This window comes from Struthio camelus, chromosome 11, assembly GCF_040807025.1.
Source record: "Struthio camelus isolate bStrCam1 chromosome 11, bStrCam1.hap1, whole genome shotgun sequence".
NCBI classification, from domain to species: domain Eukaryota; kingdom Metazoa; phylum Chordata; class Aves; order Struthioniformes; family Struthionidae; genus Struthio; species Struthio camelus.
In genome coordinates, this window is record NC_090952.1 from 29,161,536 (window position 1) to 29,189,358 (window position 27,823).

Below are 27,823 nucleotides of genomic sequence, written 5' to 3' on the forward strand. Positions count from 1 at the left end.
TGTGGAGGTAACTTCAATAAAGTGTATTGGAAAACACAGAGCAAACCACATCACAGAACATCACAGGATCCTTCCTCCTATGGCACAAGGAATTGTATAGATGCTGTGGTACAGTACTTCACACTTACAGAATGACAGGACCGATAACGCAGGGAAGCCATTAAGACACTGCAGCACATGCAAAAGCTTCATTTCCCAGTGCAAGGCACAGGACACCTGACACAAATACATTCCCTGGGGTATTTGAAAGCACAAGGATGTGTCAAGCAAGGGTAATGGTAAGGCACAGCTGTTATGGTTCTTGATGAAGCTCTCAGACACTGTGACATGTACTGCCCTGAATTTATATCTGTCCAATCACTTGCAAAAAGAACAAAAAAACCCACAAAAGTGATCTAGGTCTAAATAAACATTTTCTCTCCTGTATTCTCATTTGATTCACAAAAAAGCAAAGCTTATTTTCTCCCTTCACATTTAGTTTAAAGGCTCACAGTTCTACAGATCTGTTGGGAGAGAGTACCCAAATCAGCTCTGGCAGTGGAGCAAGACTGGAATCTGGTCTGAGAGTTCTTTTATTGAGAAAAGCCAAGTAGAGTTTTCTGGAGAGAAGAAAATAGGAGAAATGTCTCCACTCTTTCTTGGGGAAGAAGAACGTTTTAGGAGAACCTTTTTACTTCTGTTACTTTTCTTCAGTTGGCTGAAAGAGTCCTCAGATCTCTCCGGGAGGGACCTTTTCTATACAGAGTGCTTAGGAAGATATATGAAGAGGTCAGGGCTCCAGCTTTCTTCCTTAGTTTCCTAGAAGTCTAGTGTGTGACTGAAATGATGCTCCAACATCTTGGTGGGGACAGCGATCTAGCCTCTGCTCCACGCACAGAGCCAGAAGTTCTTAGAGGGCTTTTATATCCCTTGATTCTTTTTAGACATGAGTTTGAACCCGTCATCCAAGATAGACCTCCGATTGCGCCTTAACCTCCTTTGCTTCTCGAGATAGATGACCACTCCCAGGAGGAAGCTGGCAACCAGGAAGAGCACCATTCCTGCAACGGCTAGAATGATGACTGCAGCTTCTACCTGCCCTGGAGCCAACTTAGCTCCAAATAGCATGACTTTCTGGGACTCATCCTCAGGTAGCGTCTCTGAGAGAAAACAAAAAGTAACAATGAGAGCTAGAAGTACCATAACTGAAAGGAAATATGAAGAAAAGGGGTAAAAGAAAGACTTAAAGCAATCAAAGTAAGCCAAAGCAGACCCAACCGTTGTCCATTCAGCAGACCCTCATCCCTCAGGTCATACAAGAATTTGCAGATTAAATGGTTCTTTCCCTTTCTCTAGTCCACTCCATCCCACCACCTCACTGTGTCTCACAGCTATTCAGTCCTATCAGCTAACCACTGCTATCCCAATTCACACAGGAGGTGATCTGAGGTTATCTGGGGATTCAGTAGCTGAGCTAGGAACAGTACAGAAGAACTGAGATGAGAACATGTGTCAGGATTGGGGCTGCTGCAAGCTCCTCACTCTGCTTATAAGCTCATGCTGAATGTGGCTTCTCCTCTTGTCCCATACCATCGTTTTTCAGAAAGTACTTGCTCAGTCATGCCTGTGGTGAGATCTTGAGCTCCTTTATGCTTCCATGGCAAGGGAGCAGAATCCTTTTGATAAGGGTGACTATTTGCATGAATAACAACTGTCAATTAAGGCTTTTCACCTGGTGAACACACAGAGTGATGCTCGAGTCTAGTATAAAAAAGAATTACTTAATATTGTCACTGCTGCTCTGACGCATTTCCTACTCCTCTTTAGTCTCATTCTGAGTGAGGAAAACATTGTTGAGAATGCAATAAATATGCAAAGCCAGTAGAAAAAGACTGAAGAGTTGTAGATAGATGTCTATATTTTCAGCCAGTCTAAGCTGGCTCTGAAATCAGCTCAGCTGGGTCTATTCACACCAGCAAAAAAAAAAAAAAAAAAAAAAAAAAAAAAATCAGCGGAAGAAATCACCACCACACTCTACTCACTTTTACCTCGAGGAAATTTTAGAAGAATCTTATCTACTACTCCCCTTCTCCCTGGTCCTGCTGAATCAAATGTTGTCTCATATCTGTTCTTTAAATACTTTTAAGACCTGCAACACATGTTCAGGCTATTTTCTTGGGAGAAGAACAGATTAGAAAGCAGATGTGTTTGTTTCCATATTGATACTTCCCTTCAGATAGTAACGGTATGTCCGAAAATTCTCTAAACTATATAGCCACTGATAGTCCAAGAGCTGAGGATAACGGATCGAAGGGGCACCTTGGGTTTTGATTGAAAGGGATGAGAAAAAAAATCATCCCCTTTGCAAGATCATCCTGTAAACTCTGCAACTCTTTGAAACTCTACAAGTTTTTAAACTTACACTCTCCTCTGAAGAGGAATCCAAACATAGCGGGTAAAACAGGATGCAAGGCCACTAAACTTTCTGGCTTAACAAGGCACAAGCCTAACTTTCTTACTTTTACCATCGGAGCAGAGATATTTAGGGGATAGATGGACAAACTTACCTGGAACCCCCCGCTGTTATCCACCATTGGCCAAGCCTAAGACTAACAAGGCCTCTGCATTTATGCTCTGCCCAGCCTGACTGAAGAGAGGTTATTCGAAATAACAAAGGAAACAGGGTTCTTCATGCCCCTCCATTCTCCCTGTACAAATCTAAATCTCTGTACTGGTAAAGAATAGCCCATCTACCTTCCTCCTTTCCCTCACATACACCCACCTACACATTATTTAGCAGTGCAATGTACACCATACCTTCATTGTAGTTTATGACTTCAGGTGCTGGCTCTGAAAGGAAACAAGAAGGGGGTGACAAAGTGTTGGGCTGAATAGGTAAACAGTCTAGAACACAGTACTTTTAGCACGGATCAGATCTGGACACAGAGTGGTTTTCCAGTGCTTGCAGTTTTATTTTCTCCTGTGGATGCTTTCACTCTCCCACATTAAATCAAGAGGGCTTTTGCATTATCTACTTCAAGAGCAGACTTACTCCCCTTGCACAATCCTCTACAGCCTTTGAAAGAAGAGCATGAGCGTCACTCGCCTTCCAGCACCTTCCAGTATTTCCTGGTGAGATTAGAAGCCTTAGGATGCGCATTTAGATCATAGGTAATATTTTAGTAAGCACAATTACTAGCTGATGGCTGAACAGTGCTTCCCAAACACAAGCTAAAATAAACCTCATAATAATACCCTAGGCAATAGAAACTCCTGAAAACAAGTTGTTATTAACTCCAGCTGCAGCTATTACAACTTTCAAAGGGAACATGTTAAATTACTAGTACTTAAGTAATTATCTGCCCAATTAACTGGCTATTTATGGTACCTAAAGGACTTTAAGTGTCATGTAAACACTCAGAATTTAGCAGCAGTAGTAGAAAAAGCACTGACAGATGTTCATGGTAACAATTGGTGCTCACTCCCTACCTGGTTTGGGCAAGACTTTGAAGAGTATCTCCATGCCAGCATGAATATGATCAGATACGTGACAATGAAGCAGCCATGTCCCAGGGTTCCCAGCCAACATCTCCACCATTTCAAAGGTCCCAGGGAATACATCCACAACATCTGCTCTGTAGCCTCTGCCGTTCTGTCGAAGCAATGGGAGGCTGTTAGTATGCAGCACTCTATGCATCTTTTAAGAAATCTGTCTAGAGCAGTGAAGATCTCTATTAGTGTCACTAGAGATTTCTGCAGTATTACTACAGTTTATACAAGCTTTACAAAAGATTTCAAAGAGCAGCTCCAGGGCTGCAGCTGGGAAAGTAAATATAATCTGGTAATGCCTGATCCTACGAAGGGTTAGCTACATGCATCAGCACAATATTGTGTAAAATCACATCCTTTTCCTCATTTGGTGAATTAGACGATTGCTGTGTATTCATTCAAGGAGTTCAAGTCAACTACAGTCGAGCAAAAGCGATGATACCTGTGATCGGTCTCTGCTTTATAAGCAGCAGGATATTCTTACCCTGTATGTGAAGGTCTCAGCATGAAAATGGACTGTGTGCACATCAATCTCCTGACCCATTCCCAGCAGGTACCAGTTCACCCACTCTCCTTGGAACATGGTCAATCCGGGCAAGTTTGCATAGAGTCTCCCATTGATTGCTGTGCAATAAATAACATTGAGACAGAAATGGCTGTTATTGAAATGGCAAAGATGCTGCACTGTCTCAGTGGAAGAACAGGCATGGCGAGTTAGATGTCTCAAAGCTCAACTAGAAGCCAATGCATCAACTTTTAGCGTCCCCCATATGAGTCCCCAAAAGGGCTGGCAATCCCTCCAGCTCAACTACCTATCTAATTCTCAGTGGAGACAACAGATAGGTAAGTGACTTGCCTCCAGGGCCATACTATAGCTTAGCTCAGATAAATCTCAGACTCTGCTTCTTTCTGAAAATCTGAAGTCAGAGATGGTTGCTTCTAGAAGCCAGGATGTGTAAATATGCCTTCTTGGCCCAATGCTAGGTGCATATGTGTAAGTGTGTATACATATATGTGTGCATGTATATATGCATATATATACAGATACACACACGAACCTTTGATCCATTTACTTACTGAACAAGGAAAAAGTGTAAATCCTGCCAAGAGGCAACTCTGTCATTCTATATGTCTCATGCTGGCTGTATACATTACATGCTGATCCTTTGTAAAATCACTACATGGTGAGACTTTGTTGCATAATTAGCACAGCAAGGAGGAAAACTGCTTTGACGGCAAATGCAGGAAAGAAACAAAAACAGCGACCGAGCTGAGTGATATGGCACACATGGAAACCTCCATGCTCAGATGACAGAGAAGGGAATAAGATGGAAAGAGACATGATCTGAGGACAGGAACCATCTGTGTTTTAATCCTAGCTCTACCATAGGCGCATTCTGTAGACCAAAGCAAGAAACTCAACTTCTGTGTTGATTTTGCTAGCTATAATATTGGGTTGATGATTATAACTTAATGGATACGAATATTGAGAGATACTTTATATAACCTGCAAGGAAATAGTTGTAAAGATAGTACATATCACAGAATCACAGAGTGCTTGAGGTTGGAAGGGACCTCTGGAGATCATCTAGTCCAACCTCCCTGCTCAAGCAGGCTCCTCTAGAGCATATTTCCCAGGATCACGTCCAGACAGGTTTTGAACATCTCCAGCGAGGGAGACTCCACGACCTCTCTGGGCAACCTGTTCCAGTGCTCTGTCACCCTCACAGTCAAGAAGTTTTTTCTCAGGTTTAGGTGGAACTTCCTGTGCTTCAGTTTCTGCCCACTGCCTCTTGTCCTGTTGCTGGGCTCCACGGAGAAGAGATTGGCCTCACCCTCTTGACACCCCCCCTTCAGATACTTATACATGTTGATGAGATCACCTCTCAGTCTTCTCTTCTCCAGACTGAACAGGCCCACCTCTTGCAGCCTTTCTTCATAGGAGAGATGCTCCTATATATATAGGATATAACAACTCCCTGTTATCTCCACAGTTGCCAAGGGACTTGTTTTGCTGAGAATGCTTTAGATTCATCCAGATCTAATGTGTGAGAAAGTTATCATAAACTGCATATTAACTTAAAAAAAAAAAAAATCTATTTAACCTACTAAGGCAGAACTAGCTTTTTGGTAATCAGCTAAAACAACTGATCTGTGCATTGCAACCACACAGCTTGGTCAATTAATTCAAAAAGTAACATATTCTAATGATCCTGAGATGAACAGAATGGAAGTAGTCTGACATGTTAATTTCACATCTGATCGTATTTCCTGTCCTGCGTCACTCAGATACATTAGAGATTAACCTCCCTGGCCCATATCTTGCTGTTCCTCCTGATGGAGACAACCGTAATGATTAGCCTTCACTGTAGATTAAAAACTTGTGCCTTATATGTGCTATAAGGCTGAGAACAACAGAGAGTTGTTTGTGCCACTGATGAAAGAAAAGGGTGAGGGTATTCACTAGGAATCAGCTTCCTGGTTTTTGGGCTTAATCAGCTTCCTGGTTTTTGGGCTTCTGACTACTAACGGAGGTCACAAGACCAACATCAACTTTGCACAGATTGTAATGGGTGTCTAGGTGCCTAATAGACGTTACCATGCATTTTGTTGCTTTCCACAAATGTGTCATCCAGCAGGTTGGTATCTCTGTGATTCCCACGAGTGTAACGTTCCACGTTCTCCTCCAAGTACCAGGACTGATTTTCATCAAAAACGAGGAACAGGAGAGCAAACTCCCTCTTTACATCCTTCCTGATCCCATCAGATTGCAGCACCCCTTTCCGGCAGATCTTCAGGGGTCCAATCAGACCACTGTACATATCCTAGTAGGAATGAATGAGAAAAACCTCTGAGACAATGATCTTCCTACCTTCCCTTTTGTATAGTCCTTTGCCTTTCAGCAACCATGTTTGCTGTTCCCTGCATCACCCCCATTAAAACAAATGGTGTGCCACTGTGTAATCTCATTGGTGAAAAATCAGCTATTATACAGAGTCTATACATGCTCTTATGAATGCAAATCAAAAGGACATAAATATGAATGACATCAAAATATTCTCCACGCTCTAGCTGCAGAAACATCTGGATCTTAAGATAAAAAGTCAGTGATCTTTGGGCTGAATGAGAAGCAATAACGCATCCTCCAGGCAGTTTCCCATTGAAATCGGTGCTGTGACAGCTGATGCTAGCAATGTTCAAATCTTCCTGCTTTATTCACCTGGCCCAACTTTGGGCAATTTTTGCCTTTTCAGATTAGCCCTATGACTCCAACTAAGAGAAACCATGATTCACTAGGAGATGTGCTCATATCCTGCAAATAACTGAAGGAAGGTTATTATCAAGGGGACAGTGGAACTGTTTTACAAGGGTTTGTGCTGGAAAAAAAAGGATAAACATCAGGATGAATTTGGAGGATTCCCTCTTCAAAATGCTGGATATGTCATCAGATGGTTCTTCTGCCTCTCAACTGGGCTAATCTCTAAAATGCATCAAAAATATTGTTTTGTAGAGAGTTAGAAAAATCGATCTAACTGGGCTTTTCTGGTTCTAACTTCTATTCTAAGATTTCAAACAGATTTTACCTTTACTGGGTCCACCATGGAGTAGTAGATCCAAGGGACACATGCTGAATCATTTGGCCCTGGACCAGATCTCTCAGGAACTTCCCATCGGTACGTCACAATGTCACCTGAGCAATGGAAAAGCACCATTAGCACTTGTGCGATGAACCAAGTACCCAGTTCGCTGAGCAGTACTCAAAAGCAGACCAAAAAAAGGCGATCCTGTCTCCAAAGTACAAATACAATTCTGTTTTTTGTCAGACATTGCACCTTCTTTCCACAGATACTGAAAAGCAGAATGGAAGCTCCCCTCTCATAAGCAAATGCAGGGGGGGTGGGGGAAAGGCAGTCGGGGAGGGGGGGTGGTCACACGATGTACACGCTAACTGATATCAGCGCAACTGTTTTATCTGCCACTTCTGAGACTAGACCTGACCAAAGAAATTCCACTTGTCTTCACTACAGAAGGATGATCTTTGAACTCTTAAAAGTATATTATGACGCTCAATCAAATTCCTTTTTAAAATTACTATTTTGGGTATTTGCAAGACTTCTCAGAAGCACAAGGCCCAACTGAAAGGCTGGGTGTTTTGGAGACAGAGCCTGTTCTGAAGAATGCGCATCTTGAAGGGCATCAAAAGTTACATGGACTGGCATCTGGACAGCGAAACAAATTGGTGATCTCAGCCTGGGTCCTCACAAGCAGCTTTCCATATCACAAAAGCTATAGGTTACAAAGAACCAGGGTAAGCTTCCCCCATCATGGGCACTCAGGCCAGGATTACCAAGGAATGACTCAGCTGTGAACAATCATCACCCTTCTCCTTCCCAGGCAGACCAGGCACATTTTGGGGGGGGAGGCTGGACAGAGACGTTTGTGCTACACTTATCCCAGAGATCAGCAGAGAACATTAAGTCCTCCAGACCGCCATGAAGTGATAATTCATAAAAACGCAGTGAACTTGAAAGACATTCCTGTTCAGCTCCAAGTCTTTACCGCAAGAAAAGAAGTATGCCTAAGTCTATTTGAAGAAACAAGTCTAACTGTAGGCTAAAATAAGCTTCATATGCCTGTACAGAAATAAAGCTGGAAAACATGGTGACTTACCAGGGTTTGCCGCTTGTGGCTGTCCCGTCGCCCTTTCCAGCACCCCATGTGCATGAATGGAGTAGGGTCGCGTAGCATTGTTCTTAAACACAACGTTGAGAATATCTCCTACTTCCGCCCACATAAAAGGGCCTTGCGATAGGAAGAGCATACTTTAAGATTAGCAAGAATTATCAACATATCTCCTAAGGATGTTCCCACCTCTCTCACCATCTTGCCCTTCCCAGAAATATCTTTTCCCTGTAATACTTACGATGACCCTCTCATTCCTCATTACCATATCTCTATTCCCCCGAAAAGAGAATTGGAGGCTGGTCCCAATTCAAACAGGTCCTAGAAAACTGGACTGCAAGTTTCACAAGGGGAAAAGAAAGGTTGCTATGCATTTTTACTGTGTCCAGTGCAACTAAGGTTTGATATCTGAATACCGCTATATTAAATGTAACATCACCTGTATTATCCCCTGCTGCTGGCTTTACCAGGTGACCATTTACCTGGTAATACTCAATTTGACCTGAAAGTGTCAAGCTGCTATTTTAAATGGCTTATACTACCTCGCCTTGCTGGCCTGACACTACTTGTAGCCCTGGATTCATATCCTAGAGCTGTGTCTCCATGGACTTCCATTGGACATTGTGTGCTCCTCCATTTCTCAAGACCAGTCTACTTCCACATCAAAAGCATTTCTTTCACAGGTAGATATTCACCTAAATCTCTCAGACTGCTTTCCAGAAGTCAACGGTTATTTGTGTTTTACACTCAGAGAAATGCAGGTGTGGAAAAAGTTTTCCTGAGTTATCAAAGAAAGCCAGCAGCAAAGGTAGGCTTGAGAATCCAGTCTTTTCTACAGGCTGCATTCAGAATCCTCTTTATTGTTTTCTTCAGACCTGGTAGACCTGAATAGGAGACAGCCCTCCTCACTTGCATAAACAGTATACACCTGAATATCCGGGAGGCCATCAGATTACAGCCCACAGTCCAAGACCCAGCCCTGTACGAACGCAAGATGTACCCTCTGCAGATTTCCTTACCCAGTATCCCTAGATGTTCATCACCATTTATCCTGGCTTTAGGGGTCTGGAACGTCCCATCAGTGTATTCCCTATAAACTGCTTTCTTGTACTTGGAGCCGAGCAGTCCATTTTCGTTGCTCAAAAATACATTGGAATAGCTGAAAAATGCAGAGAGCGCGCTGTGTTACCCAAACGCTCACAGGGAATAAGCAGCTAACCTGTAGTAGGGGATTCATTCGCTGAACAGGTTTCACCTCCAAGTGACCTGTTTTGGCTGAAAGGAGTGGCAGGATGACTTAGGGTGCTGTGGCCCCCATCAGCACCACCAGCAGTGGCATATGCGCCATGTGAAAAGATAGCCAAAATACCTTAATCAACTTCACTAAGTTCTACTGAGAACCTTTGCCTGAGGCTTCCTCAAAATAGAGACACTACCTCTCCACAGAGTGGTTATGCCGTTCCCTCTCCCAGCGGCGATCGGGTGCATAGTCCCACTCCACCTCCTCCGCCATGATGTAATATGTCCGCACCCCTTTGTATCGAAGGGCAGGAGCAGGGTCCCTTTTGCTGCACTTGGAAACAGAGTAATGTCCCCTCATCCCAGCATGGTAATGATTGCTTGTTTGACAGTAGATCTCAAAAATCCCTAAGGGAGGCAGCACAAACAAGGAAATCAGCTAGTTTTAAAGATCCCAGGAAACAGCTGCTTCTCATACAAAGCTTGTGACATGGCTGTTACTGGTTTGTGCGTTGTATATGTCTATGTGTTTGTTTACGGAGGCTGGTTGCCATAGGCTGAGATTCAAAACGGCTGTTAGAGAAACCAAGCAAGAAAGGCACCAAGTCCTAGATAAGAATCATCTCAGGAGGTTTCCTTAAACACACAATAACCAGCTTGTTAGATGTGAAGAAACCAATTAGGAGACACAACTGTGTTACCACTGCTGAGATGCTGGTTAAGTAAAAGATCTAGCCTGCAAATACCAAGGGAAAGGAGACAGCTGGCAACATGCCACAACACCCTTTGCAAGAGACACGGTATTGCATGTCTAACCCTCAAACTGGGAAGACCGAGGTCTGATGCAAGCGTGAAGCTTCTCAAGCCATGGGCAGGAGAGCTGAGGTCTGACAACTCAGTGCTACTTTATTCTGAAATATGTGTTTGCACGTTTCTATGGGTCACAAGCAGCAGTGTCCTTTGGGGCTGTTAGTACAGATATACAACAGTATGTGGCAGCCCAGAGAATCACTCTGGGACAACATGGGATGAGATCTCCTATTTTCTGTTCCTCCCCAGAATCAGATGCAAGATGCAGGACCTCTGGCCTCCTAAATGGGCCAAACAGGGTCTAAAGCACAGCTCACCCTGTAACAGTTCACACAGTGCTAAACATATCAGCCATAGGAGCAAATACTACAACTTTAGACTTTTCCTGCTGGTAAATTAGATGTGCAGGTACTTACCTTTGTTATCAGGTTGCATAAAGGTGGTAGCAAACGTGTGGGGGAAGAGATTGGTAGAATCTTTCCGCATTCCATTCATCTGCAGGGTGTTTCCCCGAAACACAGCTCCATGTACGTCTGCTTCAGTGCCCAAACCCAGGAGGTGCCAAGACACATTGTCTCCTTCACACACATCCAGCCCAGGCAAATTACCGAAAACAAATCCATTGATGGCTGCAAAGGTGAAAACAATTAACTGTTCACAGTTACACATCAGCCAGAGGGTTCACTCTGTACATATACCTTGAAAGGACAGGCCTGCCTGTGAAAGTGCATCTTGCTTGTAATTCACCCCAAATACACTCAGGGCCTACTTCCTCAGCTCTGCTTTATGTCCCATGCCCCACTTTCTGCCTTTATACTCACTTAATCTCAGGCTAGTACAGCACGTAGCCACTCAGGTTTCCCAGCCCAGATATTAGGTGGACACCAACCCATGTCTTGCAGGTTTACTCCTGCAGCCTGCAGGACAGCATCACGCCATACCATGCATCCTGTTCGATTCCTTGAAGCCATTATCCTTTTTCACAGAAGTCTCTTCCATCCTCAAATAGTATTTTATGTTTGCATTTAAATACCAGCTGAGATTCTCATCAAACACACTGAAGAGAAGGTAAAATTCTTTGTCGATCCCTTTCTAAGATATAATCACAATGATGGCTGTTAATTTTTGAAATGCACCAATTAACCATCAGCCTTATAGTTCAAGCTGTTTTGTCTGGCTCTCGTTTTCCCCTTTTTCTTTCAACTAGGCCTGTTGAGGGCCAGGGATCTGTCCCTTTACTCATGTTGGATGGCCCTTTTTTATTCCACAAGAGGCACGACTATATGTTTGCCCTGATGTTCCACATGAGTAAATGAATTAAAATTCAACCAAGAATATGAAGTCTTATCTCGTTCCTTCACAATCCCTGGGTTTAAGGTACTGGGTTTCACTACCTGTCCAAAACAGAACTCAGATCAGAACTCTGCCTACAAGGCAGGTTAATGACCATGTTTCACCCCTCTTCTCTCCTACAACAGTCTTGAATTTGGGTGTTTTGGGTTTTTTGTTTTTTGGTTTTTTTTAATTATTACCATAAGAGAATTAACATTTTCAGGGATTTAAGAAATGCATTCCAAAGCATGGTGTATTTCCCCACTAAAAGAACTCTCCCGGTATTGCCTAGATTCTCATTTTCATACCAACTTCCTTTAGTTATATCCAGGAAGACAACCTGCAGAGGTGGCCGAGAAGTGTTTTCCAGTCTGTGGCATATGGGTGCGTGAGAAGTAGCTCTGTGCCTTTCCAAACTAAACTTTAAGCGTTCATTAAAGGATTGCTTAAAACTGGAGCCAGAATTGATGGCTCAGGTGATTTCTCCGTGTTCTTGCTTTCTAAACAAGTCTGTCTGTTTTGCTTACACCCTTTCAATACCTGTAAGTGTTTTATCATTTTTACAACTCCCTCACGTAGCAGGCTTTATATATTCATAACCCTCTCTACTCAGAAGATTCACATTTCTACCCTGTTGAACTTGCTGATCTCTTCTGAACTCCCAACTTAGGCACATAATTTCATCACTGAAAGTGGAGAAAAGGCTTTCGCTACTCCTCCAGGGAGGCTGTTTTCATCTTCCAGCCGCTCCCCAGAATAAACTGCAAGGTACATAGGATGACGCCTACTTTTTTTTTTTTCCCCCCACAAGGCTCTGTTAATCTGTCCTTCACTTCCACAGCACATAATTTTACTGCCTTCCTTAGATCAATGAAAAAGAGTATCCCATAATGAAATTCCAAGACGCAGTTCTGGTCACCTTCCAGATTTCAGTTTTCTTTCGTCAAAAGCATACAGACTGACATGGGTTTTCACGTGCTTTTTTGTAATCAGCTTTGCTTGAAAATGAGCTGATTTTGCAGAAGAAAAGAGGCTCACCCAAACCTCAAAGCAATCCATCACTCAAGCAAACTATGTAGATTTTCCTCTGTAAGTACATGAACATAACATTTCAGTGTTTCTGAGACAGGGCAGTCTGCTACACAAGTCTCAGGACAAAAGTCACGTCTGAAGTCACATCCAAGATACATTTGACTAATCAAATTTGCCTTAGAGTTTTAAAGTCAAGCCCAGAAAACAGCTTAATGGAAGCTCTTGGGAGCCCAAAGTATTAGCCTTTCTCACAAGGAACCTGGAGCACAGAGCTGTCCTGATGTAAGCAGCAGCTCTAACCTGCCTCACAACTTTGATTCAACTCTCTTGGCCTCATACCTCTGCATAGGTTTATTCACACTGTATTTCCTAAGGCTTTGCTGATGTTTCCTTTCTCTAGGAGAAAGCAAAGAGCCTCATAAGAGTGTGTAAAGAGTATCAGTTTTACCTGCTTGTTGCTGTCATCCAAAGTCCCAGGCTTGCAGATCACCAAAGGGCCCACTAAGCCTGAACTGGGGTCTTTGACAGGATTCACAGCAGAGCTATACATCCAGGTCAAGCAGGGAGGGTCACTGGATGTGGGCCCAACATGCTGGGGTACCGTCCAGTGGTACGTAAAGTTGTGCAGAGGCTGAACAGGAACCCCATTCTGTGACAGACCTTTAAAATAGAGATTGGCATATTATCCTCGAGGCTCCTTTACAAACTTTGCTACATCTTCTCATCATTTGCATTCATACTGGGCTTTACTTCATTTCACTAAATACCAGACATCTGAGGTACAACATAGTAGCTTTTATAAAAAGTGTTCAGATGCAACTGTTCCTGGTATTTTGTAGATTCATCCTTGCCATGGCAGAGAGAGATATGGTGACAGGAAATAAATTGGATCCAGCTACGTGCAGCAAGATGACTGTTGGAAGAATGTGGTTATCTAAGCTGGAGTACACTGCACATGTTCCTCTGTTCATAAGGTCTTAAATAACTAGAAACAGTTTGAGCTTTGGTTTATAATTTTCATTCAAAAAAAATAGCACCTCTGGCACTGTACTCCTTCTGGTACCCTTCCTTAGGCACCAGTTCAGTAGAAGATGTCCTTTACTGAAGCCTCAATCAGGCTCAGAGCACCAGGCAGGCTTCCACCCAATTTCTGAGCACGTTCAGTCCTTTCTGCATGCAGAAACCTCCCTGCAGAGGCAATACAGACTGTGGAGCTCCACCCCCTGGATTACCACTGAATTACTCAAGAAAAATGAGCCACAGACCATCATGGTACCACATCCCTTCCCATGCCTTCCCGTAAGACACTCCATGAGGCTGGATGCTGAAAGGCCAGGAGGCTTTGTTAACAAACATCACCAAGATGGTATCTCCAACTTCAGCTTTTATCACTGGACCTGTATAAACAGCAGAGAGATCATGTCAATCGAGGTGATTGGGGAAACCAAAGTCACAGCTATTTTTTGTCCAGGGCTCAGGAACAGAAGATTTAGAACAAAAGCAGATTCCTCACTCCACGCACGTGTTTGTGTTGCATAACACTATTGAATTTTAACCAAAGTTAGCAAGGGAGTTGACAAGAATTATTTGAAAGTGGTTTTAAATCTGCAGGAGAATTCAAAGAAGCTTCAGGCCTTCACAGTTGGAGTAACAAAATGAACGAGTGTGCTGAAATGCCCTCAGGAAATGCTTACGTCTCTCCCTCAACTTCATAAAGCCCCCTTAGCCTTCTAACACGGGTGCCTCAAGCAGGTGTGTAAAAACTGGCGTGAGGTGCTCTAAAACCACATTTCAGTTTAACTGCTGCCCAAGAGCATCTGTGAGCCATGACCTCAGCCTGCAAATAAAACAAAAAAAACAAAAAACAAAAAACCACAAACCAACAAAAACCCCAACCTGTCAGTCTTTAAAACAGCTAATGGTTTTCCTCTGGCCTGCAGATTTCTAAGAGTCCACAGATTACTCCTAACACCCTAACAGCCTGTGAGATGTCATTGTGAAAAGCCAGGCTGCTATCCAGAAATCCAGGCAGGCAAAATTTGTATAGATCTGTGCCATGACATGCTGGGGTCCCCAGACTGAAAATGCTTGAAAGCCACCAGTAATCTCAAGCTATCCGCTAATTGCTCTGTGCCCCAGAAGACTGCTGCCTTTAGTCTCAACACTTCCATTGTGGGTGGCACAACAATTACTCAGAAAAACCTCATGCTGTGTCTTTGCATGTCCTTGATTAATGCACCATTAGGTCTTCCTGATGTGTTTGAGGACACCACGCTCCGGTCTAGAGCTGTGTTCCTCTCCTCTCCAAATTAAGATTTCTGGTTTGGACTATCCCCTGCAGTTCAGTGGGATCGTGTTAGCATGTTGGTCTGTAAGTCAAAATCTGCTGCTGCCAAACAGGTCAGTCCCACTGTAGCTCTTCTACCTACGATGTTTCCTTTTCATCTTCTCCATCCTTTTCCTCCTGGATGTCCCAGTGCCTTCATGTGCACCACTCCTACTATTCATTAAACAGCTCAGGCAACTTATGTAAGTCATAAACCAGACAACTCCAAACAACTTACTGCTTGGTTAGTGAACTGAATATGCTTCCACAGGGTCTGATAAGCACAAGGGATTCAGGGCAGCAGCACAGCCAACAATACGGGAGTGAAAAACATGTGGAGGGGCAGCAGGAGCAGGCCTGCCCTGCTGTGGGGTGATGAATTGTTAAGACACGCACAGTCAATTTGTTTAATAGCCCAAGGAAAAATGACAGTGTCAATAAGCTATCATTCAGCCTTCCCATAGCACAGTTTCACGTTTTAGGATGAAAACATAATATAGAAATAACAGGGTGCCATGCAGGCAACCATAACGTGTGGAACGGAACATGGGTTTATGCTGCTTTTTCCTCAGTTCCCTGTTCTGGAGCTCAGTTCCTCATGGCCTTGCATCTCTTCTTGGACTGCCTGAGCATGACTCCTTCCAGTCACTTTACATAGTTCACAGGTCTCTCACGGCTTTAAGCGGCCAGTTCAAAACAGTTTAAATAACTCCCCCTGTGGGTATAGCTTGTTTATGTGACTGGGAATTTTTAAAATCACGGAAGGAGTAATTGATAGTCTACCAGTAGGAAACACCTGTCATGTCTTTCTTGGAAGTTATATTCAAGATTTCCTTCAAGTACCTGTCTTCCTAGGAAAATGTGGTTGTTTCTGGTAATGCCAACCCATCATATCTTTTCCTGCTTTAGAGCCTAGCAAGATCCTGCCAGCTCCTGACAGTTATGCTGCATCCCTCTATGCACAGCTCCACCATTTTACTTCTATTCAGATGCTTAAACTTCTTTTTGCCTCTCATTCCACTATTCTTTCCCCATCCCAAATCTGCATTTCCCTTGTGCTCTTTCCTTCTGTGGTCTTTGCTGAGATTGCTGTTGCTAATTTCTGGTGTCAGTCACTGCTGATACAGGAAACTGGACCACACCTTGTACGTGACAGCTTTCATGTGTGATTCATTTCCCTCTGCAGACTCCCTGTTTTCTTCTCTCATTACCTTCACTTACCTGGCTATAAGAGAGAGGGAGCCTTCTTGGGAGTGGAAGCTTTCTGTGAGAGAGCAGGGTTTGTACTATGTCTTGAAGATGCTCAGTTAAAAACACATAATCCGCTGCTAATACTATGATCTGTTTAGCTAGAGTTACAAATATAATAATGTGTCCTTCAGCCCTTACTACTAACCTCTGAGGATTGCCCTGTTAGAAAAACAATTCCTTCCGCTCTGTGATTCCACAGCCTAGTTCTGTACATCTTACTCTTAAATGCCATCAAACGCCACCTCTGTGGAAATTACTACGTCAAGAAATGGAAGGATAGTAACAGCCAATCAGGATTTCTGACACCAACATATCATTCTCACTGGCACTGAAAGAGGATTTGTGTTGCTGGATGATTCCTACCAAGTATTCCAAGGTGTTTCTCTTCTTCCGATTGCTTCTTTTCCTCCCGGAAGGTCTCATCAGTATATTCCACATACTTTGCCTTCCAGTAGATTCCCCCAATTCGGTAATGGCTACGCTTGAAAAATTGTTCAGCAGGGCTAAATGCAAAAAGCAAGTTTCAGGTGATTTTTATGAAAATTAGTCCTGTTCCTTCTCCCCTCCACATCCCTCTAGCAATGTCAGCAGATCTCCTAATTAAGCAGCTTTTCAGACAAGGGCAGCATCTCTGGTTTAGAAGAACCCAGCCGAGCCCAGCATGTTTGTCTCTGAATTATTTTCATCCTACAGACTCATCTACCGGCTGTGTTCAGGGAACACCTCTGGCATGCGGCTCTCTCCAGGCCAGAACAGCTGGGTTCAGTGGTGCAGATTTGAACAGCAACTCTACAAAAGATGTGCAGAAGCGGGCAAGGAACAAAACTTCAGTGCAGTTAAGAGGGTGCTACAACACTGAATTCTTTCAAGGTCAAGACAGAGCCCAGAGAACAACTGCAGTCATAACTAAAAAAAAAAAAAACACACACACGCAACAGCTGCAAAGAGATTTATTTCCTCTGCCACCACCCTCCCCAAACACACAGACAGATATAACCTGCTTTGCAGGAGAGGCAGCTTAGTTACAAGGACAAGTAACAAATGTAAAAAAAATTTCAGTTTTAAGGTCTGCAGAGTCGGTGCATGGCTTTGGGTAAATTATTAACCGCTCTGCATTTCTATTTTTCTATTTGAAAGACGAACATCCCACCTAATAGCTTCACAGGGAAGGGAGCAGGGGACGAGGAATGTCTTATTTCAGTTAGCCAAACTCTGAAAGGGATGCCACATACCAATTGCTACCACAACCATTAAACACATGGGATGGAAGACTCAAGGTCACTGGTTTTGATTTCCTAGAATTTGATTGTTGTAGCAAGTCTATACTGAAGCATATCTGCAGGCTAGCTCTGCCACCCTGTGTCTGCTGCAAGATGTGCTTTCTCACAAAGTTCAGACTTGCAGGTCTCTTTCTAGATCAGGCACAGTGAGCAGAAATGAAGCCCAGAGGTAACTGAGGCAGCTCACATCCTATATAAACTGGAACCCTTGGAGCCTGTGGGTAGGTCTACACACATACACTACACCTTCCGTGTAAAATCCCCTGAGGTACCTAGTACTGCTTCTAGTACAGTTTAGCTACAGCAGCCTATGTTTCTAGATGGGCTGGTCTGCTTTCTTCAGTAACATACTCCACATGAATTGCAGGCTCATGTATTTTGTTAAGAACGAACTTCCACGTTTTCCTTAGCGGCCTCTGTATCCTTCACGCAGACAGAGGCCCCCAAACACTGCTATAAACACATCAGCCTTTTACTTACCTGCCTGCCTCACTCAGCTGTTTCCCACTGCTTTGGTCCAGTCCGGAGGGTCCATAGTCCCACTGTACTTCCTTCGCAGCTATGTAGTATTTCCGAACTCTCCCTTGGAGGGTGGATCTTGGAGCTTGCCGAGAACAGGGTCGGACTTCATAGAGTGCCTCCATTCCAGCTGCCCAAGACATGGTGGACACACAGGCTTAAACCCCCATCCGCCAGTTTGATTAAATAACGAACACAGGCCCACCCTCCTATCATGAGCTAGCCATTCCTCCTTTGTTGCCCCAAAGGACACATGGCTGGGAGAGGGCAATTAGGTGGTGCCCCCAGAAAGGAGACTTTTCTCTGCTGGTGAGCAGAGCTTCTTACCTTAGATATCAGATGCTATGTGAGAAAGGATGGAAAGGAAATAGAGCCTTCTGCTATCCTCAGGTGTATTATGCAACTGTCTGTAACAGGGACTAGAATTCTTACGACGTTGCCTCATCTCAACATTCAGCTATATCAGACTTGAGGTGTTCAGTGCTGATCAATGTGGAACATTGTACAGTGGGATGTGTCATCCCTGTATGTTTGGCCTGCATATTAATAACCAATGCATTCCAATTTATAAAAGACAAAGATCCACCCTATTCACCTGGGGTCATTTTTGGCAGGGAATACTATCCAAGGCACTGCCCCCCACCACACTGTATGCCAGAGAACCATGTTGGGGAAAAAAAAAAAAAAAAAAAAAGGAAGGCCACAGAGTACAGGATGGATTCCAGCCTCTGCCTTACCTTCTATGTGATCATTGACCTGACAGCTCAGTAGCCATCTCCCAGGGTTACTGGGGATCATGTCTGCCGTGACAAAAGTAGCTGGGAATAGGCTGGCCACATCTGTCCTGTGGCCTCTGATAACGAGCATCTCTCCATGGAAGTAGGCTGTGTGAACATCAATTTCATTGCCCATCCCAAAGAGATGCCATGCAACATAATCCCCAGCACACATCGTCATCTCAGGGAGGTTCCCAAAGACGTAACCATTAATAGCTGCAAAACCAAGCAAATCAAAAGCATAATAAGAAAAGGGGCCTTCAGAGCTTCTGCCTACAGGTCACAGTAAAGAAATGTTTGGAGGGTGGATCTGACCAGAACCTGTCCTCCTCTTCTAGTTCTGTAGAGCACAGCTCCACAACTCATTTCCTAATACAAAGCATACTCAGCATCTCCAAATACTTAACACAGGCTCTCTCAAGCCAAAGATTAAATCAAGTTAATTTTTTTTTTCCTGGAGTTGCTGCACTGTCCCTGTGACACTGCTTAGCGCACAAACTCACAGCTTGCTATCACTCTTCTTCCTTCTACCCCCATCCTGGCATACAACAACAGAAAGTGCATTTCAAGATACCAGAACACTGACACCCCTGGAGCATGCGGGCAAAGCCAGTGGCTTCACAAAGGCAACACTGACCATGCATTTTGTTGCTCTCTTGGAATTCTTCATCTTCTTTGTCTACAGAGCCTGGATCTGTACAGAATGACGCTATGTTCTCATCCAGGTACCAGCTTAGGTTCTCATCCACCACACTGAACATCAGAAAGAAATCAATGTCCACATCCTGGCGTCTTTGAGAAGTGCCAGTCAGTATTCCTAAGGCCAAAGCAAAGATGAATGTGTGTGTGTACCCCCCACACACATCCAGAAAAGTAGACATCAGTCAAGGCATTAAAACATCAACAGAAGAGTAACTTCTTATCACACATATTAGGGACTGTTGCTTTTCCTCACAATTCTAGTCCAGCTCTTTGCAGAGTTCTACCAATCTCACTTATATACTGCATTCCCTGCTAATACACTTCTCAATTTCAAGCAGCTCTACCACTGCTTGACACTCCTGAGCTATATCACCTTAAGCGTTCTTATTCTTCCTGAAATCAAAATCCTTTTTGTTGTTGCTGCTGTTGGGGGGGGGGGGTTGTTGTTGTTTTCGTATACAAACCGGGTCTTAGACAAGACTCCCACTCCTAATACAAATTTAAATGGCTCTCTCAGAGGAAGAGGCCTACAAGCTCACCTGTCCAGCCACTAAGGGATAAAGACAATGTAATTATCAGAACCCAGCTAGAAAACAGGTCTCCAGCAGACAGCTCCCAGCTTCATAGGATACAGCATGACTGGATTATCTCCTCATTCTATCCTCATTCCAGTCACCACTGTCTTCACAGCATGAAGCTGCCTTCCCTTGGCAGTTTTACCTTCTTTGCATGTCAGCAATGGCCCAATTAATCCAGATGCAATGTCCTTTGGTGCATCAATATGAGAGTGGTAGATCCAGGTCAAGCAGTTTGGGTCATCAGCAGTTGGGCTGTGATCTTCAGGGACAGTCCAAGTATAGGTGTAACTCCCTCCTGGGAAAACAGCATCATCCTTCTTCTGATCCTGGGGGGACATATCAGGATACAGGGATCCTAGAAAAATTGAGCAACCACAACAACCATTCAAGAGCAGAGTCCATAGGTACAACCCTGTGCTGAGCTTCTTGCACTCAGTATAATAGAGACAGCTACACATATATACTTTGATAGCAGCTTTCAAAGCAAGACTCACCATCCCAAGTTGAAACAGAGTATTTAATCATCATTCTCTCAATGAATAACTGAGGCACTGAGCTATTGTAAGGCAACTTGCCAGTAAACAGGTCAGCACAGAGCTGGAAAGATGATTCCTGCTCTGCTTATTGTTCCTCTGCCCTCAGCTCTATAATACTTCATAGGCAGTCTCTCTAAAATCTCTAGGGTTGTTCCAAAAAGCAACTCTTTGGTCTCATACTTCATCCTTCTTGCAAACTCTCAGGCTCGTCATACTCATGGCTCTTCTACTACAGCACTTCAAATAATGACCATTAATTAATTCTTCTCCTTCCATGCCGCTCTCCCACTGGTGAGCTTTTGGTGATGCTACTAAATTCAAGAAATCTAGACTGTGTACTGTAATGCCCAGGTCGGGAAACTACTCCCAGACCCATCAACCTCCTAAATCAGCATCAGGTGACTTCACTAAACACCTAAGTTCAGTTGCTTTCCAGCAGTATAGCTTAGGTCTAACCAAGTTCTCAGCTTCTTCACAGACACCTTTCCTCAGTGCATACTCCTAAATTCCCAATGAGGAAACTGTCTCCATTATGGTAGTGGCTCATTTACCTTCAGAGTCCTTTTCGTAGAAAACACCATGAGGATGGATCGTGTATGGACGACTAGCAAAATTTTTTAGGTGTACTTCAATGGTATCCCCCACTTCTGCTCGGATGATGGGCCCAAGGAACCCCAGCCAGGCAGGTTTGGGAATCTCAGTGGTATATGTGGAGTCTGTGTACTGCTTATAGACAGATTTCTTGTACGTGCTTCCCACCCTGTCTCTGCCGGGCTGGAGGAATACTGAAGCCTTACTGTTAAATTCAGAAAAGGGAAAGGCACCGTAAGTCACATTTATATAAAACAGCTGATGTATAACACAGTAGAGTGATGATGACAAAGTTTTCTCAAGCAAGTCCTACAGCTTTTGGCATGATACAAGACCTTCCGTGCTGTGTGCTAACATGCTCTAAGCCAGCAGCGTACTTTTCCTCTTCCCACATCTGATTGCTGTGACATGGGTAATAGAGCCCAATTAGGAAATAAACAACGCTAGCTTTTAGATTTGTCTGCCTTCTGAGTGAGCAAAATAAAACACAGGACATTAACAAATTAACAGTTTGGGAAGTCTGGGACCAGAGTCACAAGTGAAGTGAATTCTTCATTAAAACACATGTAAGTGCACCCCTGAAAGTCTACAACCATACTGTGCAAACGAGGAATGAGGAAGATGTTGCTTCTCTACTTGACAGTCACGAGTGAAAGATGGAAGACTGAGGCCTTTCTCACTCCTGTGTTAGTTGTCACTGGGCTTTTAGGAACCTCATTTCAATGCCTTTGTGGAGTTTGTAGCTCAGTCACAAGAGGAAAAAATATCCTGAGCTCTCTGGCCAAAATTCACAGTCCAAAAGAAGGTGATTTTCTAGTCGACAGATTCCAAATTATTTGTAGCATGACAGACAGCTCAGGCAAATATGTCCCCGGCACATAACTAACTTCAGAGTTAAAACGTCCTACAAGTACTAAAGGTCAACACAAGAGAGCATTTACTTTTTATGATTATTTCTTAGCAGATAAAAGATGAATCATGGTCCAAGTATTAGTGGAACAGGCCTAAATGAGAGCTGAAAGTCCCCCCCACCTTAGTAACAGTCAACCCACAGCAATATACATGGTCCTGAAATACAGGCAAATTCTAGTGCTTATCTCTAGAAGATGAACAATGCAGACCAAAACACTGAAATACTGGCTTTGTCATTCAAAATTGTGAAGGGTAGGCTCTAGTTACATAATTTAAAGATCATACATTTATGAGGTCATCCATGCAGCCAGTATTATTAAAAAGATTATAGATGATTCTGCTTTATTGCACACTTGCTTTTTTCCATTTAGTCCATTTCTCCAAAAAAATTCCTAAAACATTTTACCACCTCTATCACTCATACCAATATCAAAACCTTTCCTTGTTGCTAGTTAATGGGTTTCTCTAATCACTGTACAAATAAGTCCCATTAGCTAATTGTTTGTAGGGACAGAATAGATTTTAAGTTGCTTTCAAGTTTAATGGCCTTTTATTTCATTTCATTTATTTCATTTCTGCTCATCTATTATGAGAAGGCAAACAAAAAAGCACTGTGTTTGTTACCGCTACAGGAGTCAATGCTAACTTATTTTCTACTTATCCTGAATTCTCTAGGTTTATTTTTCTGTGAACTAATTTATTTCAGTCTGTTCAGCACCTCCAGATAAGGAGACTTTTCCAGGCTAAACTGACAGAGCTTACTGGTTTTCTGTGAACCTCTCCTGCTGCGTTGCTTCTGAATGCAGATCTCCTAACATCTCAGTGTTATTTATTACGGGGTTGGAGGTAAATGACTGAGAGCAGGTCAAGATTCCATAGGTTTCCATGGAAAATGGAAACAAAAATGCCGAATGCCCTAAAAACAGCTGTGGAAAGCTAAACAAAAGCAAAAAAGGTTTGAGGTTTTAAAAAACAGCAATAAAAACTGTTTTTGTATGGCTCAAAGTAGTGATTAGAGTTCTCAGATTTATTTTTCTGCAAAACAATTTTAACCACCCCCTGAGATTTCAGGCAGAAATTTCCATTAAGTATAAGGCTTGAAATTCCATTTAAAAAAATAAAAAACAAAAATGCACAACCCAGCTCTACAAAGTCATTCACATTGAGGTGAAAAGTCATCATGCTTCAGGATATGTAAGCTGATCAGCAGCTGGAAGTAGGAAAAACTAAACCTCAGGGTAGCATATTGCACAATCTGCTCTATTATGGAGTGCTTGTACTTTCCTCTAATGTAACTGGCATTGGTCACTGCATGCTCGATTAAACTGACCATTCCCTTTCCCAGTGTTACAGTTTCTATGTTCCTATGATAAAACAAGTTAACCATTAAGCCCATAAAGATCAGATATGTGATCGTGTCTCTCGCTTGCTTAGATGCCCCAGAATACTTGCATAAAACTACTCAGACAACTACTATTTTAAGCCAGTACCAGACCAAATACTTATAGAACTAAACATACAGGTTACGTGCAATGCTTTGATTAGCAAGTACGTTCCTTCCTGTTGGAGCATAGTTCCAGTCCACCTCACGGATCCCCAGGTAATAGACTCGGGTGACACCTTCAGCAAACGTGGGTAATAGCAAAGGGATGTAAAATGACAACCACCAAAGCAATCCCATCATAGCCTGAGGTGAAGACCCTTTTGGGAGAAAAGAAAAAAATAATGTAATGAATCAGGAGTGGAATCTGACCACATAACCTTATCATAAATAAGTTGGTTTGAAGATACTGGATATTCTATAAGTTACTAAAAAAAAAAATACATCACCCACCATCAGGCAGAATACATATTAGGATCATTATTCAAATATCCATGGGTTCTGAGACAAAAACAAAATCACTCCCATAACAAAATCAATGCACAAATTGGAGATTATGCCTTGCCAGTCAGTCCCCTGCACCTAATCCTGCTTCTCTCAAAACAGTTTGATGAACTCAATTTTTTTTTTTTTATTGTCTGTAGTGCTCTTCCCCAATAAGGTTTCACTTGGTAGGAGAGGAAAGGAGCAGAGCCACAGCACTACATTGGCAGAAAAAGGCACCTGTAAATCTATATGCTATGTAACTGTCTTCTTAGGGTGCCAGTGTCCTAAGCAAAGGAATTCCATTGCAACTGGCACTCCAGTGATCTTTATTTATTTATTAATTCTGATGTCCTAAATCATCTTATAGGACAGGAGCTAATGAAAATAATCCTGAACAAGTAACTTTATTTTAAATTGTTGCCAAGGTCTCTCTACCCCACTAAGCCACCTGAGGAAGCGTGATTTAGTCACTACAAAGTGATTTTGAAGTTTCAGTTCTTTAAATTGTTGCTCTTAAAGAGTGGTTCTCTAATCCATGGAGTCTCAAACAGGTTGCACTAGGCTGTTCCCTTAGTCTAGTTCCAGTAAGCATTTTCCCCATGATTTGGATCATGAAGTAAGGAGCTTATTCATACAGCTTCCAACTGACATCAAGCCAGGTGTCAATAAGCACCAAAAATGCTCTGAAGACAGATCCAGAGTTTAAAGTGAATGTGGCTAGTTGCAAAAACTGTCTGAAATCAATAAAACAATTTAATGAACACGTGTAGAAACTGATGCAATATGGAGCACCAGAATAGCAGCTAAGGAAAAAGCTCGAGGTTAAAATGCATGACAAACTAAACATAACTGCACATGAAGATGCTTAAACCAGATCTCATTCAATGATATAATTAACAAAGCTGGAAGCAACTACTCTATTGCCCTTGACGATCAAACTATTATCTAAAATAGGTGCTCAACTCTTGGCACCACAGAGACAGACATAAGCAACTTAGAAAAAACTCAGCAGAAAGAAACAGGAAATGAGAGAATCAGAAAAATGTGATCTATCAAGAAAGGTTGAAGGTTTATCAGTTCCGTTTAATTTCGGAAAGCAAGGGATGATGACATAACACTGTCAAACACAGAAAAGGTTTTTATGAAGAAGATTGAGATTTTGTTCTCCCTTGTCCTTGGTAATAAGGACATGAATAAATCAGGTTCACTTGCAGCAAAGCTAGGTATTCTGTAAGCTTTCTGTTAACATGACACCACACTGGAACAGGTTTCTCAGAGGAGCTACGAAATCTGACTCAACTCCAGTACAAGGGAATGAACCAGATACCTACTCGGTTTACTTCCAGATCTGGATTCCTATGATTTCTAGACATGCTATCCCAAATCTCAGAAGCCAATGATAATCAACTATTATTGATTCCTGACAATCATTAAACTTAAAAAAAATCAAGAGAATTTAGAGAGAAATTTAGAAGTCAAGAGAAAGCAACTCTCAACTTGGAAAAACCCTTTCCCATTCAGTTTGGGAAAGCAGGTTGTAGGGAAGTTCTCTAAATCTGAGAGAGATTTCTTATCTACAGTCCACATGATATAGCCCTTATCCATCGATTCCATCGGTAAGCACTTAAGAAGGTCAGTATAACGTTCCCTGTTTTCTGCACAAAGAAACTCAGGTAGAGAACAGTCCTTTCCTCATGACACAAGCAGGGTAGAGATCATGGCAGAACACAGGCCTCCTAAATCCTGCTGTTACACACTGTCAAATAACTGCACCAACCTCATTCCCCTGCTACCGCTGCTGGAATAGCTGGTGCTTTTCACAGGAAGGTGAAATAATTGAGTTTACATGTTTATTCCGTTCTTATGAGGTTTCAAACCAACGAGCTGAGAAAGCTGTACTTACACTATTTCACACACACACGTGCCATAATGAATAGCAAAGAACAGCGGTGACAACCATGAGAAAAGAATAAAGGGACAAGGCTGGCAGTGTCAGCCTTCAGCCCAAAACTTCCAGTCGAATTTGCACAGACCCTGCTGAGAAAGGGAAGTGGATGCTTTTGACTCAGCTTGAAGAGCGACCCACTTGTCAACATGGGTCAAAGTAAGTAGGAGTAGCTTTCCAGGTAAAATATACCTAGCATGTGAGTTGGTAGTCCTGGAGACTAGGAGCCGCTGAGCCTGGGGAGTTGATATGGCCTAACTATGTCCTCTTCAGTTAGGATTTGATATTCCTTGCAAAACACACTACGAAAGGGCGAAGCGTAGACTTTATGAGAAGCTCAAGCAAAAATTCTTAGAGTTGGTTGGGAAAATTGCCTATTAAGACAAATCCCTGATTTGTCAGTCCACTATTTCTATGTGGCCAAGTCCCTACTTTAATATATTAAATTTCAGCACTGCAACATCAATATATTTAATCCAGCAAGCCAGATCATACCAGAAGTCATGGTAATCTAAACATCTTGTGAATTTGCTCTGGCCCTGGGCAAAAACCCAAGAGAAAGTCTTTGGGATGACCTCACTGAGGTTTTATAAAGGTCCAGTCTGGACCTCTCACCAGAGTTTGACCATGACAATGTGGCTATTTTGGGAAATAGTTAAGACAACTTCTTACAATTCAGGTTCATAGGACAATTCTGTTCTCACGTTCTCTTTACAGTGATTCTTCACCACTGAGTCATTCAACTAGTGCAAGCCGAAGGAAGTTAATAATTCTTAAAAATAAATAAATAATTTTTTTCTCCTTGAAGCATATTCCTTAAATTAAAAGACGCCAACTTTCTAATTCTGTTCATCCTGAACCTTGGTATTTTATAGTAAATTCTTTACTTGCAAGACTTTACTGATTCACTAATAACACAGGAATTACAAATGAAAAGAAAACTAGATTTCAGTGTCATTTGCTAGCTAATTATCCTCTACTTTATCAAGACAGATGGACCAAATGCAGGGCTGCTTGTGGTTATTCACAAAAAACAGACCATTGCTCAGGAAGGAAAAGAAGGGGAACAGATAAATAAATAAATAAATAGATGAAAGGTATTAAATGAATCAAACCTTTCCATCCCTTACTTTGTTGAGCAGGGTTAGCCACAGGTCCTGTTGAGAGGGTCAAAGAGTCAGCTGGAAGACATTTTCTTTCATATACCTGGAGTGCAGATGCCTGGAAAACTGAAGATTCAGAAATGCCAGAGGGGACAAAGTCTAGGTTGTAAAGAAGGGAGATGCCTGGCCTCCAGTGGGCAGGTCAGAGCCACAGGCTGTGGCAGTTACGAACCAGGCACTAAATAGTCATGACGCAAACAACACGATTGGGTAACACACACCTAATTTTACTAAAATGCCCCAGGAAAGCATCACTCCTAATTAAACATAACATCTGGACACTTGTTTCAGCTGTCAGGAACAACAGCAATTTCACTGCCTGGCACCACGTCCAAGGATTAATTAAGAAGTATAACTACATCCGCATTAATTTTACAGGGAGGAAGAGATTACTCATAGCAATACCCTCACCAACCACCTGACAAGAACAATTACTCGATAAGCACAAAGCTAGGCAGATAACAGGTCCGACGCTGCCCCGCTCCCCCCCCCCTCCTCCTCCCGCCGGCTCCCCCGCGCGGCGCCGTCGCCACTGACCTGCTGGGCCGCGGAGGGGCCCGGCGGCGCCCGCCCGCCCGGCGGCTCCCAGGGCATCGCGCGGGCCGGGCCGGGCCGGTCGCGGGCGGCGCAGCCGGGCTTCGCGCCGCCTCCGCCTGTCGAGAGGGGCACGAGGTTAGCGGGGAGCCGCCTCCAGCCGCGCAGGGAGGGAGGGAGGCGCACGGCGGCCCGGCCCGGCCCCCGCCCACCGGGTGC

General features: G+C 43.1%; 1 protein-coding gene across 6 annotated transcripts; it reads right to left on the reverse strand.

The window, feature by feature from the left end:
* HEPH (hephaestin) lies at window positions 1-27,725 on the reverse strand. 6 transcript variants are annotated; one of them, XM_068956584.1, is made up of 22 exons: window positions 27,608-27,725; window positions 27,038-27,136; window positions 23,616-23,796; window positions 21,144-21,388; window positions 20,199-20,411; window positions 19,414-19,593; window positions 18,738-18,992; window positions 17,962-18,130; window positions 16,565-16,704; window positions 13,890-14,021; window positions 13,073-13,284; window positions 11,202-11,352; window positions 10,677-10,889; window positions 9,648-9,858; window positions 9,231-9,370; window positions 8,200-8,331; window positions 7,113-7,219; window positions 6,128-6,353; window positions 4,013-4,152; window positions 3,469-3,631; window positions 2,797-2,829; window positions 1-1,139 (listed from the first exon to the last, which is right to left on the reverse strand). In XM_068956584.1, exons 3-22 carry the CDS (start codon window positions 23,777-23,779, stop codon window positions 901-903), a joined length of 3,465 nt encoding a protein of 1,154 aa, XP_068812685.1. In that variant the 5' UTR covers window positions 23,780-23,796; window positions 27,038-27,136; window positions 27,608-27,725; the 3' UTR covers window positions 1-900. The 6 variants fall into 6 exon arrangements, with proteins under 6 accessions (XP_068812685.1, XP_068812683.1, XP_068812682.1 ...); XM_068956582.1 differs by having other exon boundaries at window positions 27,038-27,128; window positions 27,608-27,693; XM_068956581.1 differs by having other exon boundaries at window positions 27,023-27,128; window positions 27,608-27,693.
* Between the last annotated feature and the right edge of the window lie 98 nt (window positions 27,726-27,823).